The 19,255-nt window shown below is 37.1% G+C and overlaps 1 protein-coding gene across 1 annotated transcript in view; it reads right to left on the bottom strand.

Moving 5' to 3' along the window:
- The window catches only part of ALKBH8 (alkB homolog 8, tRNA methyltransferase), a 71,626-nt gene that overhangs the window by 9,564 nt on the left and 42,807 nt on the right, over nt 1–19,255 (bottom strand). The window contains exons 9-10 of the mRNA XM_007454858.1: nt 6,894–7,045; nt 3,815–4,071 (exon numbers count right to left, since the gene is read on the bottom strand). Of these exons, the coding sequence (XP_007454920.1) occupies nt 3,815–4,071; nt 6,894–7,045 (409 nt within the window). The remainder of the gene's footprint in view (nt 1–3,814; nt 4,072–6,893; nt 7,046–19,255) is intronic.

The following is a 19,255-nucleotide window of genomic DNA, read 5'->3' as shown; positions in this document are numbered from 1 at the left end:
CATTCCTGGGATAAACCCCACTTGACTATGGTGTATGATCCTTTTAATGTGCTGTTAGATTCTGTTTGCTAGTATTTTGTTGAGGATTTCTGCATCTATGTTCATCAGTGATATTGGCCTGTCGTTTTCTTTCTTTGTGACATCTTTGTCTGCTTTTGTTATCAGGTTGATGGTGGCCTCTCAGAATGAGTTTGGGAGTGTTCCTCCCTCTGCTATATTTTGGAAGAGTTTGAGAAAGCTAGGTGTTAGCTCTTCTCTAAATGTTTGATAGAATTCGTCTGTGAAGCCTTCTGGTCCTCGACTTTTGTTTGTTGGAAGATTTTTAATCACAGTCTTAATTTCTGTGCTTGTGATTGGTCTATTTATATTTTCTATTTCTTCCTGGTTCAGTCTCAGAAGGTTGTGCTTTTCTAAGTCTTTGTCCATTTCTTTCAGGTTGTCCATTTTATTGGCATACAGTTGCTTGTAAGTAATCTCTCATGATCCTTTTTATTTCTGCAGTGTCAGGTGTTACTTCTCCTTTTTCATTTCTAATTCTGTTGATTTGAGTCTTTTCCCTTTTTTTTCTTGATGAGTCTGTCTAATGGTTTATCAATTTTGTTTATCTTCTCAAAGAACCAGTTTTTAATTTTATTAATCTTTGCTATTGTTTCCTTCATTTCTTTTTCATTTATTTCTAATCTGTTCTTTATGATTTCTTTCTTTCTGCAAACTTTGGGTTTTTTTTTTTTCTTCTCTAATTGCTTTAGGTGTAAGGTTAGATTATTTATTTGAGATGTTTCTTGTTTCCTGAGGTAGGATTGTATTGCTATAAACTTCCCTCTTAGAACTGCTTTTGCTGCATCCCATAGGTTTTAGGTTGTCATGTTTTCATTGTCATTTGTTTCTCTTTTGATTTCCTCTTTGATTTCTTCAGTGATCTCTTGGTTATTTAGTAGTGTATTGTTTAGCCTCCATGTGTTTGTACTTTCTACAGATTTTTTTCCTAATCTAGTCTCATAGAGTTGTGGTTGGAAAAGATACTTGATATGATTTCAATTTTCTTAAATTTACCAAGGCTTGATTTGTGACCCGAGATATGATCTATCCTGTTGAATGTTCCATGAGCACTTTAGAAGAAAGTATATTCTGTTGTTTTTGGATGGAATGTCCTATAAATATCAATTAAGTCCATCTTGTTTAATGTATCATTTAAAGCTTGTTTCCTTATTTATTTCCATTTTGGATGATCTGTCCATTGGTGAAAGTGGGGTGTTAAAGTCCCCTACTATGATTGTGTTACTGTCGATTTCCCCTTTTATGGCTGTTAGCATTTGTCATGTAGTGAGGTGCTCCTATGTTGGGAGCATATTTACAATTGTTATATCTTCTTGGATTGATCCCTTAATCATTATGTAGTGTCCTTCTTTGTCTCTTGTAATAGTCTTTATTTTAAAGTCTCTTTTGTCTGATATGAGAATTGCTACTCCAGCTTTCTTTTGATTTATGTTTGCATGGAATATCTTTTTCCATCCCCTCACTTTCAGTCTTTATGTGTCCCTAGGTCTGAAGTGGGTCTCTTGTAGACAGCATATATACAAGTCTTGTTTTTAAGTTAAGTATTTATCTAAGAAACACATTCGGACTGAAGGTACTCTAAAATCAATGCACAGACATCATGTAGTGAATAAGCTAGACCAAGCTCTGGGTATGCACATCTCATCTATTACTTGTACAGTTATAAAGGCAATAAGTTTCTTGAAGGTATAAAATCTTTCTTATAAAATTTAACTCTGAAAATAAAGCCAACAGCTAATGCTGATGCTAGGAATTATGGAGTCTAAATAAGAAATGTTTCTTAGCTAGAATATAGAAATTTTGAGTTAAAGAGCAGAAGAACAAGCTCATGCATAACTCAGATCAGATAAGAACAGATTCACCACATTTACTTCTAAGAGAAATGAATAGTTGTTTATACAACTATTTCCATGAGAGCCCCAGCTAGTATTTTTAAAATATACTTTGTAAAGGAAATTATATAAAATAGTGATACTAATAATTTTTTAAATTCTGAGACTATCTTAGATATACATTTGAATACCCAGAATGAATGTCTCAGGTCACATCCTCTCATGAATGTCAAGAAATGCACATATTTTCATGCTCAAAGATGGCTGTTCAAAATACACTCAAGTATCATTGCTCCATCTAGGTTGGAGCCTCAGCAGCTTAAAAAAGTAGTTTTCTCTTTTATCATACATAATTCCATTTCTTGTATAATGAAAACCATAACTCCAACCCAGACAAGTAGATTTCATTCATTCATTGAACCACACCTACTGAGCCTTCCCTAGAGGTCAGACAATGGCAGTAGGTTCCAGAAAGAGCAGACAGGAAAGAACACATGCAGACTGCCACTGATAAAATGAATGTAGATTATGGAGAGTGAGTACACTTATGATTTTCTATTTCTTCTGAATATATTCCTTCTTGAGTCAGCTTCAGGCTTTTGGTTCAGTTTATCAAGAAATCATTTTTCTTAACTGTAACAGGAAAATTTTATCATATGACTAAGTCAGTGTGTTTGACTTCAACCTAGTTTCACTGTCACAGTTGATACCTGACTAGACATAGCCACAGGTTATCATCAAGAAAGTGTAAAAGAAGAGCTTCCAGAGAAACATTTTTGGACAGTACCTTAAGATTAAAACATCAGAAGATATACTTTGTTTTAAGCTGTGGTTAGAGTTGTGACAAATCTAAAACCTATTTCCTCTTCAACATGAACAAACTTAATTCACTAGACCTTACTCTTCATAAACTAAAATTTAATTGTAAACACGATGACAATATATAAATACTTGTCTTCTCTTGATGAAAAGCGATTCTTTTATCTGCCTCTTAATGCAAAAAGTCTACCTTTCCTCAATTGCAGTAGTACCTTTCTTCCTTCATGTAGGTGTACAATATCTAGGATGAGGTAAAAATAAAGATTACAAGCAATCTGACATACTACAACAGCCCATGAAGGTAGACTGCTCTCATTCTCCTTAGTCCTTCTTCCCCTAATCGTGAGAAAGGGAAGCTCCAGTCCTCACAGAGCAGTGTTGACACGAGTACTTACAACAATGAACTAATGCAGGGAGAACTTCCTACTTCTTAGCACAACAGAGAAAAAAGTGATCCATTAGAAAAGGAAATTATAACAACTGAAAACAGAAACTTTGGCATTAGAGAGAAGTGGGTTCAAGTCCTAGGTCTAGCACTATAACCTTGGTCAAATTTTTAATCTACTTGAGATTTAATTTTCTCAACAGTAAGACAACAATAAATACTAACCTTTTTTTTTTCTATTATGAGTAAAAGAACACTAGATTTGGAGTCATAAGGCATGGGTTCAAGTTCCAGTTATATCCTCTAATAATATAACACCAAGGAAGTAATATAACCTCTGTGAGCCTCAGTTTCTTCATTTATAAAAGATGGACGAAAATATCTGCTTTATACTTCTCACACTTACAAGGAACTGGGAAAGAAAATGGTTTCTATAAAAATCCTTTATAACCTGTAAAGAGTTTTATAAATATAAGACAGTTTTACTGATAAAATAATCCTTAGAAAGCAAAATCTGAAGGGACCAAAAAAAAAAACTACAAATAATGGCATGCCCATAAATTTCTAGAGGAATAAAAAAGAATGGGAGTGTCCATTAATTTTCAACCTGTTGGTTACAATTTTCTGCAGTGACCTAAAAACACAGCATTATATCATGACGAAGGTGATAATAACCCTTACAAATAAAGCAAAAAGAAAGCCAGAAGCAACAATTACTTGCCATATATAACTCCTTATTGATGCCAAGATACTTTCCATTTCCACATCCAATATCAGCAACTACTGAACCACTTGGCAAAGCTTTCAAAAACTCCACGACGTGTGGCCAAGGGGTATGTCTCGTGCTGCTAAAGTGTCTAGCAATTTCTTCATAAACTTGATGGACATATTCTTGCTCCAGTTGTGAGGCTTCTTTATCACTCTCTAGAAATGATGTGGAAGTCTCCTTCATCTGGCTGTCACAGACCAAAGAGTAACCTAATGAATAAAAGAAAGCAATATAAACCATTTATTTATTTGTTTGTTTTTTTAATTTATTTTTTTGCCACACCATGTGGCATGTGGGATCTTAGTTCCCCGACCTGGGATTGAACCCACACCCCCTGCATTGGAAGCACACAGTCTTAACCACTGGACCACCAGGGAAGTCACTAAACCATTATTTTTATCCAAATGATTCATAAGATATGATTGTTTTCTCAAAAGAAAAAGCAAATCAATCCACGTTTGATGACTAGGGTTAAAATAGGCTCTGATTTATCAGTTAAAAAAAGTAGTTCTTACCTAGCAAGTCCAATTATGTATGTGAGGGGTCTAATATAAGAAGGAGTAAATCCATTTGAAACAAAATATGACTGTAATTCTGCATGCCTTATAATGCAGATGCCTATTTCATCTTGGGATTAAGGGTCCTCTTATTCAGGAAAGCATCTTGATGGGCCTGGCATAACCAGAAGAAATTTAGCAATTAACAGGATTTAGGGTTTTTGCCTTGGTAGGAGTTCCGGGGACCCTAGGACTCTCAGAAGAACCAGACCTAGAAACAAAGTGTGATTTGGTAATAATCACAAGATTTAATGAATACTGTTTGAAGCGGTTTACATATATTGTCTCAATCCTCACAGTAACACAATGAATAGGTATTATTACATTCATTTTACAGATGAGGAAACTGACTCATGGAATATTAAATAATGATCCCAAAGTGACAAAGATGGTAAGTCATAGAGTCATTTGAACCCAGGCAGTGGACACTTCAGAATCCACATTCTCAATGACTACACTGTGTTGCCTCCTTCAATAGAATGAGCAAATCCTAAGGAGAACACCAGCAAGTAGAGGAGATGACAGAGGAAATTTAGGATACAATGTCTCAAATTAATTTTGAAGTGTTCCCTGTTCTCTGTAATAACGTCTAATATTCATTTCAAATCCTTGCCTTTTCTTGGCTATGCTATAATTTCCCTTTGTCTTCAGCCAGTCTGTGGCACACAACATCTTTTTATGGGTAGTATACTAGAGAATAAAGAAAGAAGTAGTGTTCCCAGAGAAACCACAGACAAGACTTAGCAATAATTAGAAAGCATGTGGCAGCAAAGAATTGATGGCTTCAGGAATTTTCCCTAAATATAACTAGAAGATTCCAAACTTTGAATGGGAGTGGAACTATCTAGTCCCTACTAATGTGTAAAGTGAAGCTCTAAACACTTTATGTAGACATTTAAGAAAAGGGTAGCCCCAGAAAGCTTGAGAGCTCTAAAACATACATGTGGGAACAGATGGGTTACATTATGTTGGTTACATCAGAATTACAATTACACTACAATATACATTACAATTATCTTAAGCTGGCCTTGCTAAAAATTTTATTCTCTTGGAAATTATGAACATCTCAGTTATGTAAAGGGAGGATCACTTAAATCCACAAATTTTGACCAAAAGTATCCAAAAGATGGCCTTGAACTTTTAAAAAATCTGTAAACTGAATATATAATCAGAGCTTCTTATAGCATCCCTTAAATTAATGCCCATAACAGGAAAACATTTGCATAAGAAAACTAACTTGTCTCTTCTACTAAATTTCAAGTTCCTTGAGAACAAGAGCCATGCTTTATTTTTCTATATCTTGTAAAGCTACTGGCAGTGTTAGACATTCATCAAATACTAAATAAATAGTTTTTAATTGATAAAAAAATTTTGTTTTTAAGTCCTCAATGACATTTTTAGCAAAAGAAACAAAAACCTGTTAAAACCTATTTTAAGCTTCACTAACATGAAGATATCAAATATGAAGATTCCAAGTTTCCTAACAGAATAATATCTTATACATATAATAAAGATTTTTAATTTAAAATGTTTTTAAGATGACTAAATCCAAAAGCTTCTGCTAAGATACCACCCATAAATGAAACCACCAGGATGTATAAAGCTCATAACATCACTGTCATTATAAAATATTATTTATAAAACACAAGGGGTTTTTATTTGAGTCCAAGAAATACAGGTCATGATGCACTTATACAGACAATTCAAAACAGCATCCTCGACAAGTTTTTGAGCACTCCTCTCCAAACTGACTAAAACAAACACTGTTTATCCCCCTAAAGTTATCCACTTACTATAGAACAATTTGTCATCTCCAACTTCCCTGTTAAGTTAATGATAAGTAATTGAGAAATGTGACAAGCTGTTTCCAAAAAAACTTATTTTTGTACAAGTGATATTTTATTCTATTTTATTTTTTTTCCCCACCATGCAGGGATCTTTTTTTTTTTTTTTTTTGCAGTACGCGGGCCTCTCACTGTTGTGGCCTCTCCTGTTGTGGAACACAGGCTCGGGATGTGCAGGCTCAGCAGCCATGGCTCACGGGCCCAGCTGCTCCACAGCAGGTGGGATCTTCCCAGACCAGGGAACGAACCCGTGTCCCCTGCATCGGCAGGCGGACTCTCAACCACTGCACCACCAGCGAAGTCCCTACAAGTGATATTTTAATGCCCCCAAACTGTAGTATTCTTAACCACGACTATAATAAATAAAATATTCATTTAGAATCCAACTATGCTCAAGTACTATGTTTAAGGAAAATAAAGATGAGTAAGATGCAGTCCCTGCCCTCAAGGACTATAAATCTAACCATGGGGGTGGTTAATACAAGTATATGTAAGTACAATACAAGGCAGAACATGGGAAATGCCATTAGAGGAGTTAAGACAAAGCTCTTCTCAGTTCTTATGGGACTTTAAAAGATTTTCATAGCAGATTTACTCCATTTTACAGGAGAACCAAAATTATATACTTACTACAATTACAAGGTGTTTGCCTCACTTTCCTAAAGGTAAATGATGTCCGTATTCCCCTCTTGCTTAAAGTTAAGTCTTCAACATCTCTGGTGATAATTCCACTTTTGTGACCCCTGGACGCTTGAACAGTATCAAATTTTCTGGGTGTGATTCTAAAAACAACAGTCAAATTAGTTTATTTAACACTGTATTCAGAAAAATATTTCAGGTCCTTTAAAAATATTAAGCGAATAGAGTAAATCTAGAAGAATTTATTGCAAATATCTATTGGATTCCTTGAATTGCTAAGCATTGTGGAAAAAAACCAAAGAAATAGAAGTCTTTGTCTCTTAGGAAATTAGCTCCAGGGTAATCATTTACAGCTAACAAACTATGCAAGGGGGAAAAGTAGAACAATTACAAATGCTTAATTAATACCAATGCCAAGGAAGAAGAAACAAGAAACAGATGGGACAAAGAGGAAACAAATAGATACTAAAGTTAAATCCAATTATCAGTAACGTTAAATGTAAAAGGACTTTAAATCCAATTAAAGAACAAAGAATTTCAGATTGGATGTTTTTAAAAATCCAACTATATGCTGATTACAAGAGACACACCTTATAAATAAGGACAGAGAATGGTTGAAAAATGATAGAAAAAAAAGATACAACATACAAAAAACAAATATTTTGCATATACCTAGCAAAACCAAAAGAAATGTGGTATAGCTATACTAATCAGACAAAGTAGACTTTAAGGCAATAAGTGTTAATAGAGATAAAAAGGAACATTTCATAATGATAACAGGGTCAATCCAACAGAAAAATATTATGTAAAAACCCTATATATTTGTATGTACCTAACTAATAGCACAGCCTCAAAATATATAAAGCAAAAAGTGAAAACAAAATCTAAAAGGAGAAATAGACAAATACATAATTATCACTGGAATTTCTAATATATCTTTCTCAGTAAGTGAAATCTAGCTGCAAGTCAAGGACATCAACATCAGAAAACAACAGATAATGGAACAAAAAAGTATATGATTAACATAGATAAAATAAGTAAAACAAAGATTGAAAACTAAAGAGAGAAAAGTACAAGCAAGCCATTGTAGATTATAAGAAAGTTTAAAGGGAATCTTGGAAGTAAGATAAAATTTTTGAATGGGAAAAAGGAATCATTTAGTAAGAAAATATGGCCTTTTCAAAGTTAAATTTATAGAGTGAAATGCACATATCTTAAGTGTACAGTTCAATGAATTTTGACAAATGCACACAACCATGTATCCACCATCCCAATCAACACAATTACCCAAGGAAATTCCCTCGTGCCCTTTTCCAGTCAGTCTTCCCTGCCCCCCTCAAAGCAACCACTATTCTGATTTCTATCTGTATAGTTTTGCCTGTTCTTGAATTTCATATATAGTTGGCACTATTTTGTATCTGGCTTTGTCCATTGAACATAATTTTGAGATTTAGCCGTGTTGCTGTGTGTTTCAGCAGTTCACAGTTTTTCTTTAATCACTGAGTAAAATTTCATTATATGAACATGCCATAATTTATCCAAAATCTCCTGTTTATTGATATTTGGCATTCTTAGTTTGGGACTATTACAAATAAAGCTTATACACATCTTTTTCAGATATATACTTTTATTACTCTTGGGAAAATACCTAAGAGTGAAATTGGTGGGTCATAGTGTAAGAAACTACCAGTTTTCTAAGATGGTTGCACATAATTTTACACTCCCACCAGCAACATATGACAGTTTCAGGCTGCTTGACATTCTCACCAACACTTGGTATTGTCTAAGTTTTAAATATTAGCCATTTGAGCAAGTAGCAAGTGATATGAAATTTCAGTTATAATTTGTATTTCTCTGATGACTAATGATATTGTGTTTCTTTTCATGTGCTTTTTAGCCATTCATAGATCCTTCTGGTAAAGGATCTGTTCAAATCTTATACCCAGTTTTTTATTAGATGTATGTATTGTGGATACTTTTTCCCCCATGTATAGCCTGGCTTTTCATTTTTTTAATGCTGTCTTCTGATAAGCAGAAGTTTTAAATTTTGATGCAGTTATTTTGTCTTCTTTTTCTTTTACAGTGTTCTGAAACCTTTCTAAAAAAACTTTGCCTACCCCAGAGCTGCAAAAGTATCCTCTTGTATTTTCTTCTAGACATCTCATAGTTTTTGTTTTTACATTTAAATTTATGATCTACCCCATATTAATTTTTGTGAATGGTGTGAGGTATATCAAGGCTCATTTTATTTCCACAAAGAGCTCTGATTGTCCCAGCACCATCTGTTGAAAATTTTCCTTTCCACAATGAATTGTGTTGCCGTCTTGGTCAAAAATCAACTGACACCATATCTATGAATATATTCCGTCCCACTGGTCTATTTGTCTATCTGTATAACAATACTACACTCTTTTGATTAGGTAGCTTTATATATAGTAAATCTTAAACGTCAGGTAGAATAAATCCTGCAACATTGTTCTTACGTTCAAGATTGTTTGCATTATTCTTTTTTTTTTAGGTGGACTCTCAATCACTGCGCCACCAGGGAAGCCTCTCCCGTTGCAGAGCACAGGCTCCGGACACGCAGGCTCAGCGGCCATGGCTCATGGGCCTACCCGCTCCGTGGCATGTGGGATCTTCCCAGACGGGGGCACGAACCCGTGTCCCCTGCATCAGCAGGCGGACTCTCAACCACTGCGCCACCAGGGAAGCCCTGGATTATTCTTGATCACTCACGTTTCCTGGTAAATTTTAGAATCTGCTCATCAATTTTTACAAAAAAAGTCTTTTAAGATGCTGATTGGAATTACACTAAATCATTAGATCAATTTGGGAATAAATGATACCTTAACAATATTAAGTTCCCTATGATTATGTCATCTCTACTTCTTCATTTATTTTGCTCTGTAATTTCTCTTACCAATGTTTCATGATTTTTGGAGTGTATGTGTTGTATATCTTTAGTTAAATTTATTTCTGAGACTTAAATCTTCTAAAGCCAAGTTTTCTGCTTGACCCACTCTAGCAAGGTTATCTGCTTATAGAAGTGGGTTTCATACTCACAGGGAATGTGCCAGGCCTGAAAGACCTCAGCAAATTTTTAAAAAGCATAATTTTATACTAAAGTTGTTGGTACTGCTTTATCAATAATCAGATATGTTGACTACACATCTAGAAAAGAAAAAGATCAACCATATAATTAAAGTACAAACCATGTCTACCAGACAGCCCACAGTAGTCTGCCCACCACAACTTAAGGACCCATGCAGTCCACACAGAGGGCACCCCTAGAGCATATAGATCTGGTGTCCAGAGGGCAGTGTGCTGCCGGGCCCCATAGGACACTTCCTAGGTAAGATCACTTCTCTGAGATGGAGAAATATAACCCAACAAATACATAGAAATAAAAACAGCAAATTAGGCAAAATGAGGTGACAGAGGAATATGTTCCAAATGAAAGAACAAGATAAAAACCCCAGAAGAAGAACTAAGTAAAGTGGAGATAAGCAATCTACCCAACAGAGAGTTCAAGGTAGTGATTGTAAAGTTCATCAAAGAACTCAGGAGAAGATTGGATGAACAGAGCGAAAAGTTAGAAATTTTTAACAAAGAGTTAGAAAATATAAAGAAGAAACAAACAGAGCTGAAGAATACGACCACTGAAATAAAAAATATAGTAGACGGAATCATCAGTAGATTAGATGATATATAGAGAAATGGATTATCAAGCTGGAGACAGAGTAGTGGAAATCACTCAAGCTGAACAGAAAAAAGAAAAAAGAATAAAAACAAATGAGGACAGGAGATGAGGGGAAAATGCAGAATAGTAAGATGCAGAGATCACCTTTCTCCCCACAGATACACCAGAAATACATCTACACGTGGAACAACTCCTACAGAACACCTACTGAACGCTGGCAGAAGACCTCAGACCTCCCAAAAGGCAAGAAACTCCCTACGTACCTCGGTAGGGCAAAAGAAAAAAGAAAAAACAGAGACAAAAGAATAGGAACGGGACCTGCACCAGTGGGAGGGAGCTGTGAAGGAGGAAAGGATTCCACACACTAGGAAGCCCCTTCGTGGGCAGAGACTGTGGATGGCGGAGCGGGGAAGCTTCAGAGCCGCGGAGGAAAGCGCAGCAACAGGGGTGCGGAAGGAAAAGCGGGGAGATTCTCGCACAGAGGATCGGTGCCGACCGGCACTCACCAGCCCGAGACGCTTGTCTGCTCACCAGCCGGGATGGGTGGGGCTGCGAGCTGAGGCTTGGGCTTTGGTCGGAGCGCAGGGAGAGGACTGGGGTTGGTGGCTTGAACACAGCCTGAAGGGGTTAGTGCACCACGGCTAGCTGGGTAGCCCGGAGGGAGTCCGGGAAAAGGTTTGGAGCTGCTGAAAAGGCAAGAGACTTTTTCTTCCCTCTTTGTTTTCTGGTGCGCGAAGAGAGGGGATTAAGAGCGCTGCTTAAAGGAGCTCCAGAGACGGGCGCGAGCCGCGGCTAAAAGTGCGGACCCCAGAGACAGGCATAAGAAGCTAAGGTTGCTGCTGCCGCCACCAAGAAGCCTGTGTGCGAGCACAGGTCACTATCCACACCTCCCTTCCAGGGAGACTGTGCAGCCCACCACTGCCAGGTTGCCGGGATCCAGGGAAAACTTCCCTGGGAGAATGCACAGTGAGGCTCAGGCTGGTGTGACGTCACGCTGGCCTTGCCGCTGCAGGCTCGTCCCACTCTGTGTCCTGTCCTCCCCCCGGCCTGAGTGAGCCAGAACCCCCGAATCAGAGGCTCCTTTAACCCGACCTGTCTGAGCGAAGAACAGACGCCCTCCAGCGACTTATACGCAGAGGCGGGGCCAAATCCAAAGCTGAGCCCCTGGGAGCTGTGAGAACAAAGAAGAGAAAGGGAAATCTCTCCCAGCAGCCTCAGAAGCAGCAGATTAAAGCTCCACAATCAACCTGATGTACCCTGCATCTGTGGAATATATGAATAGACAACGAATCATCCCAAACTGAGAAGGTGAACTTTGAGAGCAAGATTTAGGAGTTTTTCCCCTTTTCCTCTTTTTGTGTGTGTGTATGTGTATGCTTCTGTGTGAGATTTTGTCTCTATAGCTTTGCTTCCACCATTTGTCCTAGGGTTCTATCCGTCCATATTTTTTCTTAATAATTATTTTTGATTGTAATAACTTTTTCTTTCTTTCTCTCTCTCTCTCCCTTTCTTTCTTTCTTTCCTTCCTTGCCTCCTTCCTTCCCTCGTTTAGACAACGAATCATCCCAAATTGAGGAGGTGGACTTCGAGAGCAAGATTTACGATTTTCCCCCTTTTCCTCCTTTTCTGAGTACATATGGGTATGCTTCTCCTTGAGATTTTGTCTGTATAGCTTTGTTTCTACCATTTGTCCTAAGGTTCTATCAGTCCATTTTTTAAAAAAATTTTTTTCCTTAATAATTATTTTTTAATTTAATAACTTTATTATATTTTACTTTATTTTACTTTATCTTCTTTCTTTCTTTCTTTCTTGCTTATTTCCTTCCTTCCCTCCTTCCTTCCTTCCATCCTCTCCCTTCCTTCCTTCCTTCCTTCCTTTCTTTCTTTCTTTCTTCCTACTTCTACTAATTCTTTCTCTCTACTTTTTCTCCCTTTTATTCTAAGCCATGTGGATGAAAGGCTCTTGGTGCTGCAGCCAGGAGTCACGGCTGTGCCTCTGAGGTGGGAGAGCCAACTTCAGGACACTGGTCAACAATAGACCTCCCAGCTCCACATAATATCAAATGGCGAAAATCTCCCAGAGATCTCAATCTCAACGACAGCACCCAGCTTCACTCAACGACCAGCAGGCTACAGTGCTGGGCACACTATGCCAAACAACTAGCAAAACAGGAACACAACCCCACCCATTAGCAGAGAGACTGCCTAAAATCATAAGTCCACAGACACCCCAAAACACACCACCAGACGTGGACCTGCCCACCAGAAAGACAAGATCCAGCCTCATCCACCAGAACACATGCACTAGTCCCCTCCACCAGGAAGCCTACAAAACCCACTGAACTAAACTTAGCCACTGGGGACAGACACCAAAACCAATGGGAACTACAAACCTGCAGCCTGCAAAAAGGAGACCCCAAGCACAGTAAGATAAGCAAAATGAGAAGACAGAAAAACACACAGCAGATGAAGGAGCAAGATAAAAAGGCACCAGACCTAACAAATGAAGAGGAAATAGACAGTCTACCTGAAAAAGAATTCAGAATAATGATAGTAAAGATGATCCAAAATCGTGGAAATAGAATACACAAAATGCAAGAAACATTTAACAAGGACCTAGAAGAACTAAAGATGAAACAGACAATGATGAACAACACAATAAATGAAATGAAAAATAAGATTGATGGGATCAATAGCAGAATAAATGAGGCAGAAGAACGGATAAGTGACCTGGAAGATAAAATAGTGGAAATAACTACTGCAGAGCAGAATAAAGAAAAAAGAATGAAAAGAACTGAGGACAGTCTCAGAGACCTCTGGGACAACATTAAACGCACCAACATTCGAATTATAGGGGTTCCAGAAGAAGAAGAGAAAAAGAAAGGGACTGAGAAAATATTTGAAGAGATTATAGTTGAAAACTTCCCTAATATGGGAAAGGAAATCGTTAATCAAGTCCAGGAAGCACAGAGAGTCCCATACAGGATAAATTCAAGGAGAAATACGCCAAGACACATATTAATCAAACTGTCAAAAACTAAATACAAAGAAAGCATATTAAAAGCAGCAAGGGAAAAACAACAAATAACACACAAGGGAATCCCCATAAGGTTAACAGCTGATCTCTCAGCAGAAACTCTACAAGCCAGAAGGGAGTGGCAGGACATACTGAAAGTGATGAAGGAGAAAAACCTGCAACCAAGATTACTCTACCCAGCAAGGATCTCATTCAGATTTGATGGAGAAATTAAAACATTACAGACAAGCAAAAGCTGAGTGAGTTCAGCACCACCAAACCAGCTTTACAACAAATGCTAAAGGAACTTCTCTAGGCAAGAAACACAAGAGAAAGAAAAGACCTACAATGACGAACCCAAAACAATTTAGAAAATGGGAATAGGAACAGACATATGGATAATTACCTTAAATGTAAATGGACTAAACACTCCCAACAAAAGACACAGATTGGCTGAATGGATACAAAAACAAGACCCATATATATGCTGTCTACAAGAGACCCACTTCAGACCTAGAGACACATACAGACTGAAAGTAAGGGGATGGAAAAAGATATTCCATGCAAATGGAAACCAAAAGAAAGCTGGAGTAGCAATTCTCATATCAGACAAAATAAACTTTAAAATAAGGACTATCAGAAGAGACAAAGAAGGACACTACATAATGATTAAGGGATCGATCCAAGAAGAAGATATAACAATTGTAAATATTTATGCACCCAACATAGGAGCACCTCAATACATTAGGCAAATACTAACATCCATAAAAGGGGAAATCGACAGTAACACAATCATAGTACGGGACGTTAACACCCCACTTTCACCAATGGACAGATCATCCAAAATGAAAGTAAATAAGGAAACACAAGCTTTAAATGATACATTAAACAAGATGGACTTAATTGATATTTATAGGACACTCCATCCAAAAACAACAGAATACACATTTTCCTCAAGTGCTCATGGAACATTCTCCAGGATAGATCATATCTTGGGTCACAAATCAAGCCTTGGTAAATTTAAGAAAATTGAAACTGTATCAAGTATCTTTTCCGACCACAATGCTATGAGACTAGATATCAATTACAGGAAAAGATCTGTAAAAAATACAAACACATGGAGGCTAAACAATACACTACTTAATAACAAAGTGATCACTGCACAAATCAAAGAGGAAATCAAAAAATACCTAGAAACAAATGACAATGGAGACACGACGACCCAAAACCTATGGGATGCAGCAAAAGCAGTTCTAAGAGTGAAGTTTAGAGCAATACAAGCCCACCTTAAGAAACAGGAAACACCTCGAATAAGCAACCTAAGCTTGCACCTAAAGCAATTAGAGAAAGAACAAAAAAAAACCCAAAGGTAGCAGAAGGAAAGAAATCATAAAAATCAGATCAGAAATAAATGAAAAAGAAATGAAGGAAACGATAGCAAAGATCAATAAAACTTAAAGTTAGCTCTTTGAGAAGATAAACAAAATAGATAAACCATTAGCCAGACTCATCAAGAAAAAAAGGGAGAAGACTCAAATCAACAGAATTAGATATGAAAAAGGAGAAGTAACAACTGACACTGCAGAAATACAAAAGATCGTGAGGGATTACTACAAGCAACTCTATGCCAATAAAATGGACAATCTGGAAGAAATGGACAAATTCTTAGAAATGCACAAACTGCCAAGACTGAATCAGGAAGAAATAGAAAATATGAACAGACCAATCACAAACACTGAAATTGAAACTGTGATTAAAAATCTTCCAACAAACAAAAGCCCAGGACCAGATGGCTTCACAGGCGAATTCTATCAAACATTTAGAGAAGAGCTAACACCTATCCTTCTCAAACTCTTCCAAAATATAGCAGAGGGAGGAACACTCCCAAACTCATTCTACGAGGCCACCATCACCTTGATACCAAAACCAGACAAGGATGTCACAAAGAAAGAAAACTACAGGCCAATATCACTGATGAACATAGATGCAAAAATCCTCAACAAAATACTAGCAAACAGAATCCAACAGCACATTAAAAGGATCATACACCATGATCAAGTGGGGTTTATTCCAGGAATGCAAGGATTCTTCAATATACGCAAATCTATCAATGTGATTAACCATATTAACAAATTGAAGGAGAAAAACCATATGATCATCTCAATAGATGCAGAGAAAGCTTTTGACAAAATTCAACACCCATTTATGATAAAAACCCTGCAGAAAGTAGGCATAGAGGGAACTTTCCTCAACATAATAAAGGCTATATATGAGAAACCCACAGCCAACATCATCCTCAATGGCGAAAAACTGAAAGCGTTTCCACTAAGATCAGGAACAAGACAAGGTTGCCCACTCTCACCACTCTTATTCAACATAGTTTTGGAAGTTTTAGCCACAGCAATCAGAGAAGAAAAGGAAATAAAAGGAATCCAAATCGGAAAAGAAGAAGTAAAGCTGTCACTGTTTACAGATGACATGACACTATACATAGAGAATCCTAAAGATGCTACCAGAAAACTACTAGAGCTAATCAATGAATTTGGTAAAGTTGCAGGATACAAAATTAATGCACAGAAATCTCTGGCATTCCTATACACTAATGAGAAAAATCTGAATGTGAAATCAAGAAAACAACTCCCATTTACCATTGCAACAAAAAGAATAAAATATCTAGGAATAAACCTACCTAAGGAGACAAAAGACCTGTATGCAGAAAATTATAAGACACTGATGAAAGAAATTAAAGATGATACAAACAGATGGAGAGATATACCATGTTCTTGGATTGGAAGAATCAACATTGTGAAAATGACTCTACTTCCCAAAGCAATCTATAGATTCAATGCAATCCCTATCAAACTACCACTGGCATTTTTCACAGAACTAGAATAAAAAATTTCACAATTTGTATGGAAACACAAAAGACCCCGAATCACCACAACAATCTTGAGAATGAAAAACGGAGCTGGAGGAATCAGGCTCCCTGACTTCAGACTATACTACAAAGCTACAGTAATCAAGACAGTATGGTACTGGCACAAAAACAGAAAGATAGATCAATGGAACAGGATAGAAAGCTCAGAGATAAACCCACGCACCTATGGTCACCTTATCTTTGATAAAGGTGGCAGGAATGTACAGTGGGGGAAAGGACAGCCTCTTCAATAAGTGGTGCTGGGAAAACTGGACAGGTACATGTAAAAGTATGAGATTAGATCACTCCCTAACACCATATACAAAAATAAGCTCAAAATGGATTAAAGACCTAAATGTAAGGCCAGGAACTCTCAAACTCTTAGAGGAAAACATAGGCAGAACACTCTATGACATAAATCACAGCAAGATCCTTTTTGACCCACCTCCTAGAGAAATGGAAATAAAAACAACAATAAACAAATGGGACCTAATGACACTTCAAAGCTTTTGCACAGCAAAGGAAACCCTAAACAAGACCAAAAGACAACCCTCAAAATGGGAGACAATATTTGCAAATGAAGCAACTGACAAAGGATTAATTTCCAAAATTTACAAGCAGCTCATGCAGCTCAATAATAAAAAAGCAAACAACCCAATCCAAAAATGGGCAGAAGACCTAAATAGACATTTCTCCAAAGAAGATATACAGACTGCCAACAAACACATGAAAGAATGCTCAACATCATTAACCATTAGAGAAATGCAAATCAAAACTACAATGAGATATCATATCACACCAGTCAGAATGGGCATCATCAAAAAATCTAGACACAATAAATGCTGGAGAGGGTGTGGAGAAAAGAGAACCCTCTTGCACTGCTGGTGGGAATGTGAACTGGTACAGCCACTATGGAGAATAGTATGGAGATTCCTTAAAAAATTAAAAATAGAACTACCATATGACCCAGCAATCCCAGTACTAGGCAGATACCCTGAGAAAACCATAATTCAAAAAGAGTCATGTACCAAAATGTTCATTGCAACTCTATTTACAATAGCCCGGAGATGGAAACAACCTAAGTGCCCATCATCAGATGAATGGATAAAGAAGATGTGGCACATATATACAATGGAATATTAATCAGCCATAAAAAGAAACGAAATTGAGCTATTTGTAATGAGGTGGACAGACCTAGAGTCTGTCATACAGAGTGAAGTAAGTCAGAAAGAGAAAGACAAATACTGGAAAAAAGACAAAAATTGGAATTTCAGGGAAAAAAATGTCATGAAGAACCTAGGGGTAAGATAGGAATAAACATACAGACCTACTAGAGAACGAACTTGAGGATATGGGGAGGGGGAAGGGTGAGCTGTGACAAAGTGAGAGAGAGGCATGGACATATATATACTACCAAACGTAAGGAAGATAGCTAGTGGGAAGCAGCCGCATAGCACAGGGAGATCAGCTTAGTGCTTTGTGACCGCCTGGATGGGTGGGATACGGAGGGTGGAAGGGAGGTAGACGCAAGAGAGATATGGGAACATATGTATATGTATAACTGATCCCCTTTGTTATAAAGCAGAAACTAACACACCATTGTAAAGCAATTATATCCCAATAAAGGTGTTAAAAAAAAAAAAAGAAATGAGGATAGTTTAAGAGACCTCTGAGACACATCAATTGCACTAATATTCACACTATATGGGTCCCAGAAGGAGACGAGAGACAAAAAGGGGCAGAGAACATATTTGAAGACACAAGACCTGAAAACATCCCTAACCTGGGAAAGGAAACAGACACCCCGGTGCAGAAAGCACAGAGAGTCCCAAACAGGAGCAACCTAAAGAGGACCACACCCAGACACACTGTAATTAAAATGGCAAAAAATAATGATAAAGAGAGAATATTAAAAGCAGCAAGGGGAAAGCAACAAGTTACATACAAGGGAACTCCCATAAGGTTATAAGCTGACTATTCAGCAGAAACTCTGTAGGCCAGAAGGGAGTGACACAATGTATTTAAAATGATGAAAGGAAAAAATCTACAACCAAGAAATCTCTACCCAGCAAAGCCTTCATTCAGAGTTGAAGGAGAGTTAAAAAGTTTTACAGACAAGCAAAAGCTAAAAGAGTTTAGCATCACCAAGGCAGCTTTGCAAGAAAGGCTAAAGGGGCTTTTCTAAGCAGAAAAGACCATAAGAAATATGAAAACTGTGTAAGGTAAAATCTCATTGGTAAAGGCAAATATACAGTAAAGGTAGTAGATCAACCACTTACAAAACTAGTAGGAAGGCTAAAAGATAAACCTGGTTTAAAAAAAAAGCAAACATGATAAAAACATGATCAAGTTAAGACGAAATTTATTATGTATAAAATTCTAGTGTAAATTAAAGCGAAAATAGAAAACAGCTGACTACAGTTTAATCTATGTGCCACTACAAAAAAAAAAAAAAGATCAAGAACTCAATAATAGGCAGAAGATCTGAATAGATATTTTTCCAAAGAAAACATACAGATGGCTAATGGGTACATGAAAAGGTGCTCAACATCACTAATCAGTGAAATGCAAATCAAAGCCAGAATGAGATTATCAGCTTATACCTATTAGAATGGCTATTATCAGCCAGGACATGGAAGCAACCTAAGTGTCCATCGACAGATGAATGAATAAAGAAGATGTGGCACGTACATACAATGGAATATTACTCAGCCATAAAA

This window comes from Lipotes vexillifer, unplaced genomic scaffold (assembly GCF_000442215.2).
Source record: "Lipotes vexillifer unplaced genomic scaffold, Lipotes_vexillifer_v1.1 scaffold900, whole genome shotgun sequence".
In the NCBI taxonomy this organism is placed as follows: Eukaryota; Metazoa; Chordata; class Mammalia; order Artiodactyla; family Lipotidae; genus Lipotes; species Lipotes vexillifer.
The sequence above is the reverse complement of the archived record's forward strand: the minus strand, read 5'-3'. Positions and strand labels throughout refer to the sequence as shown.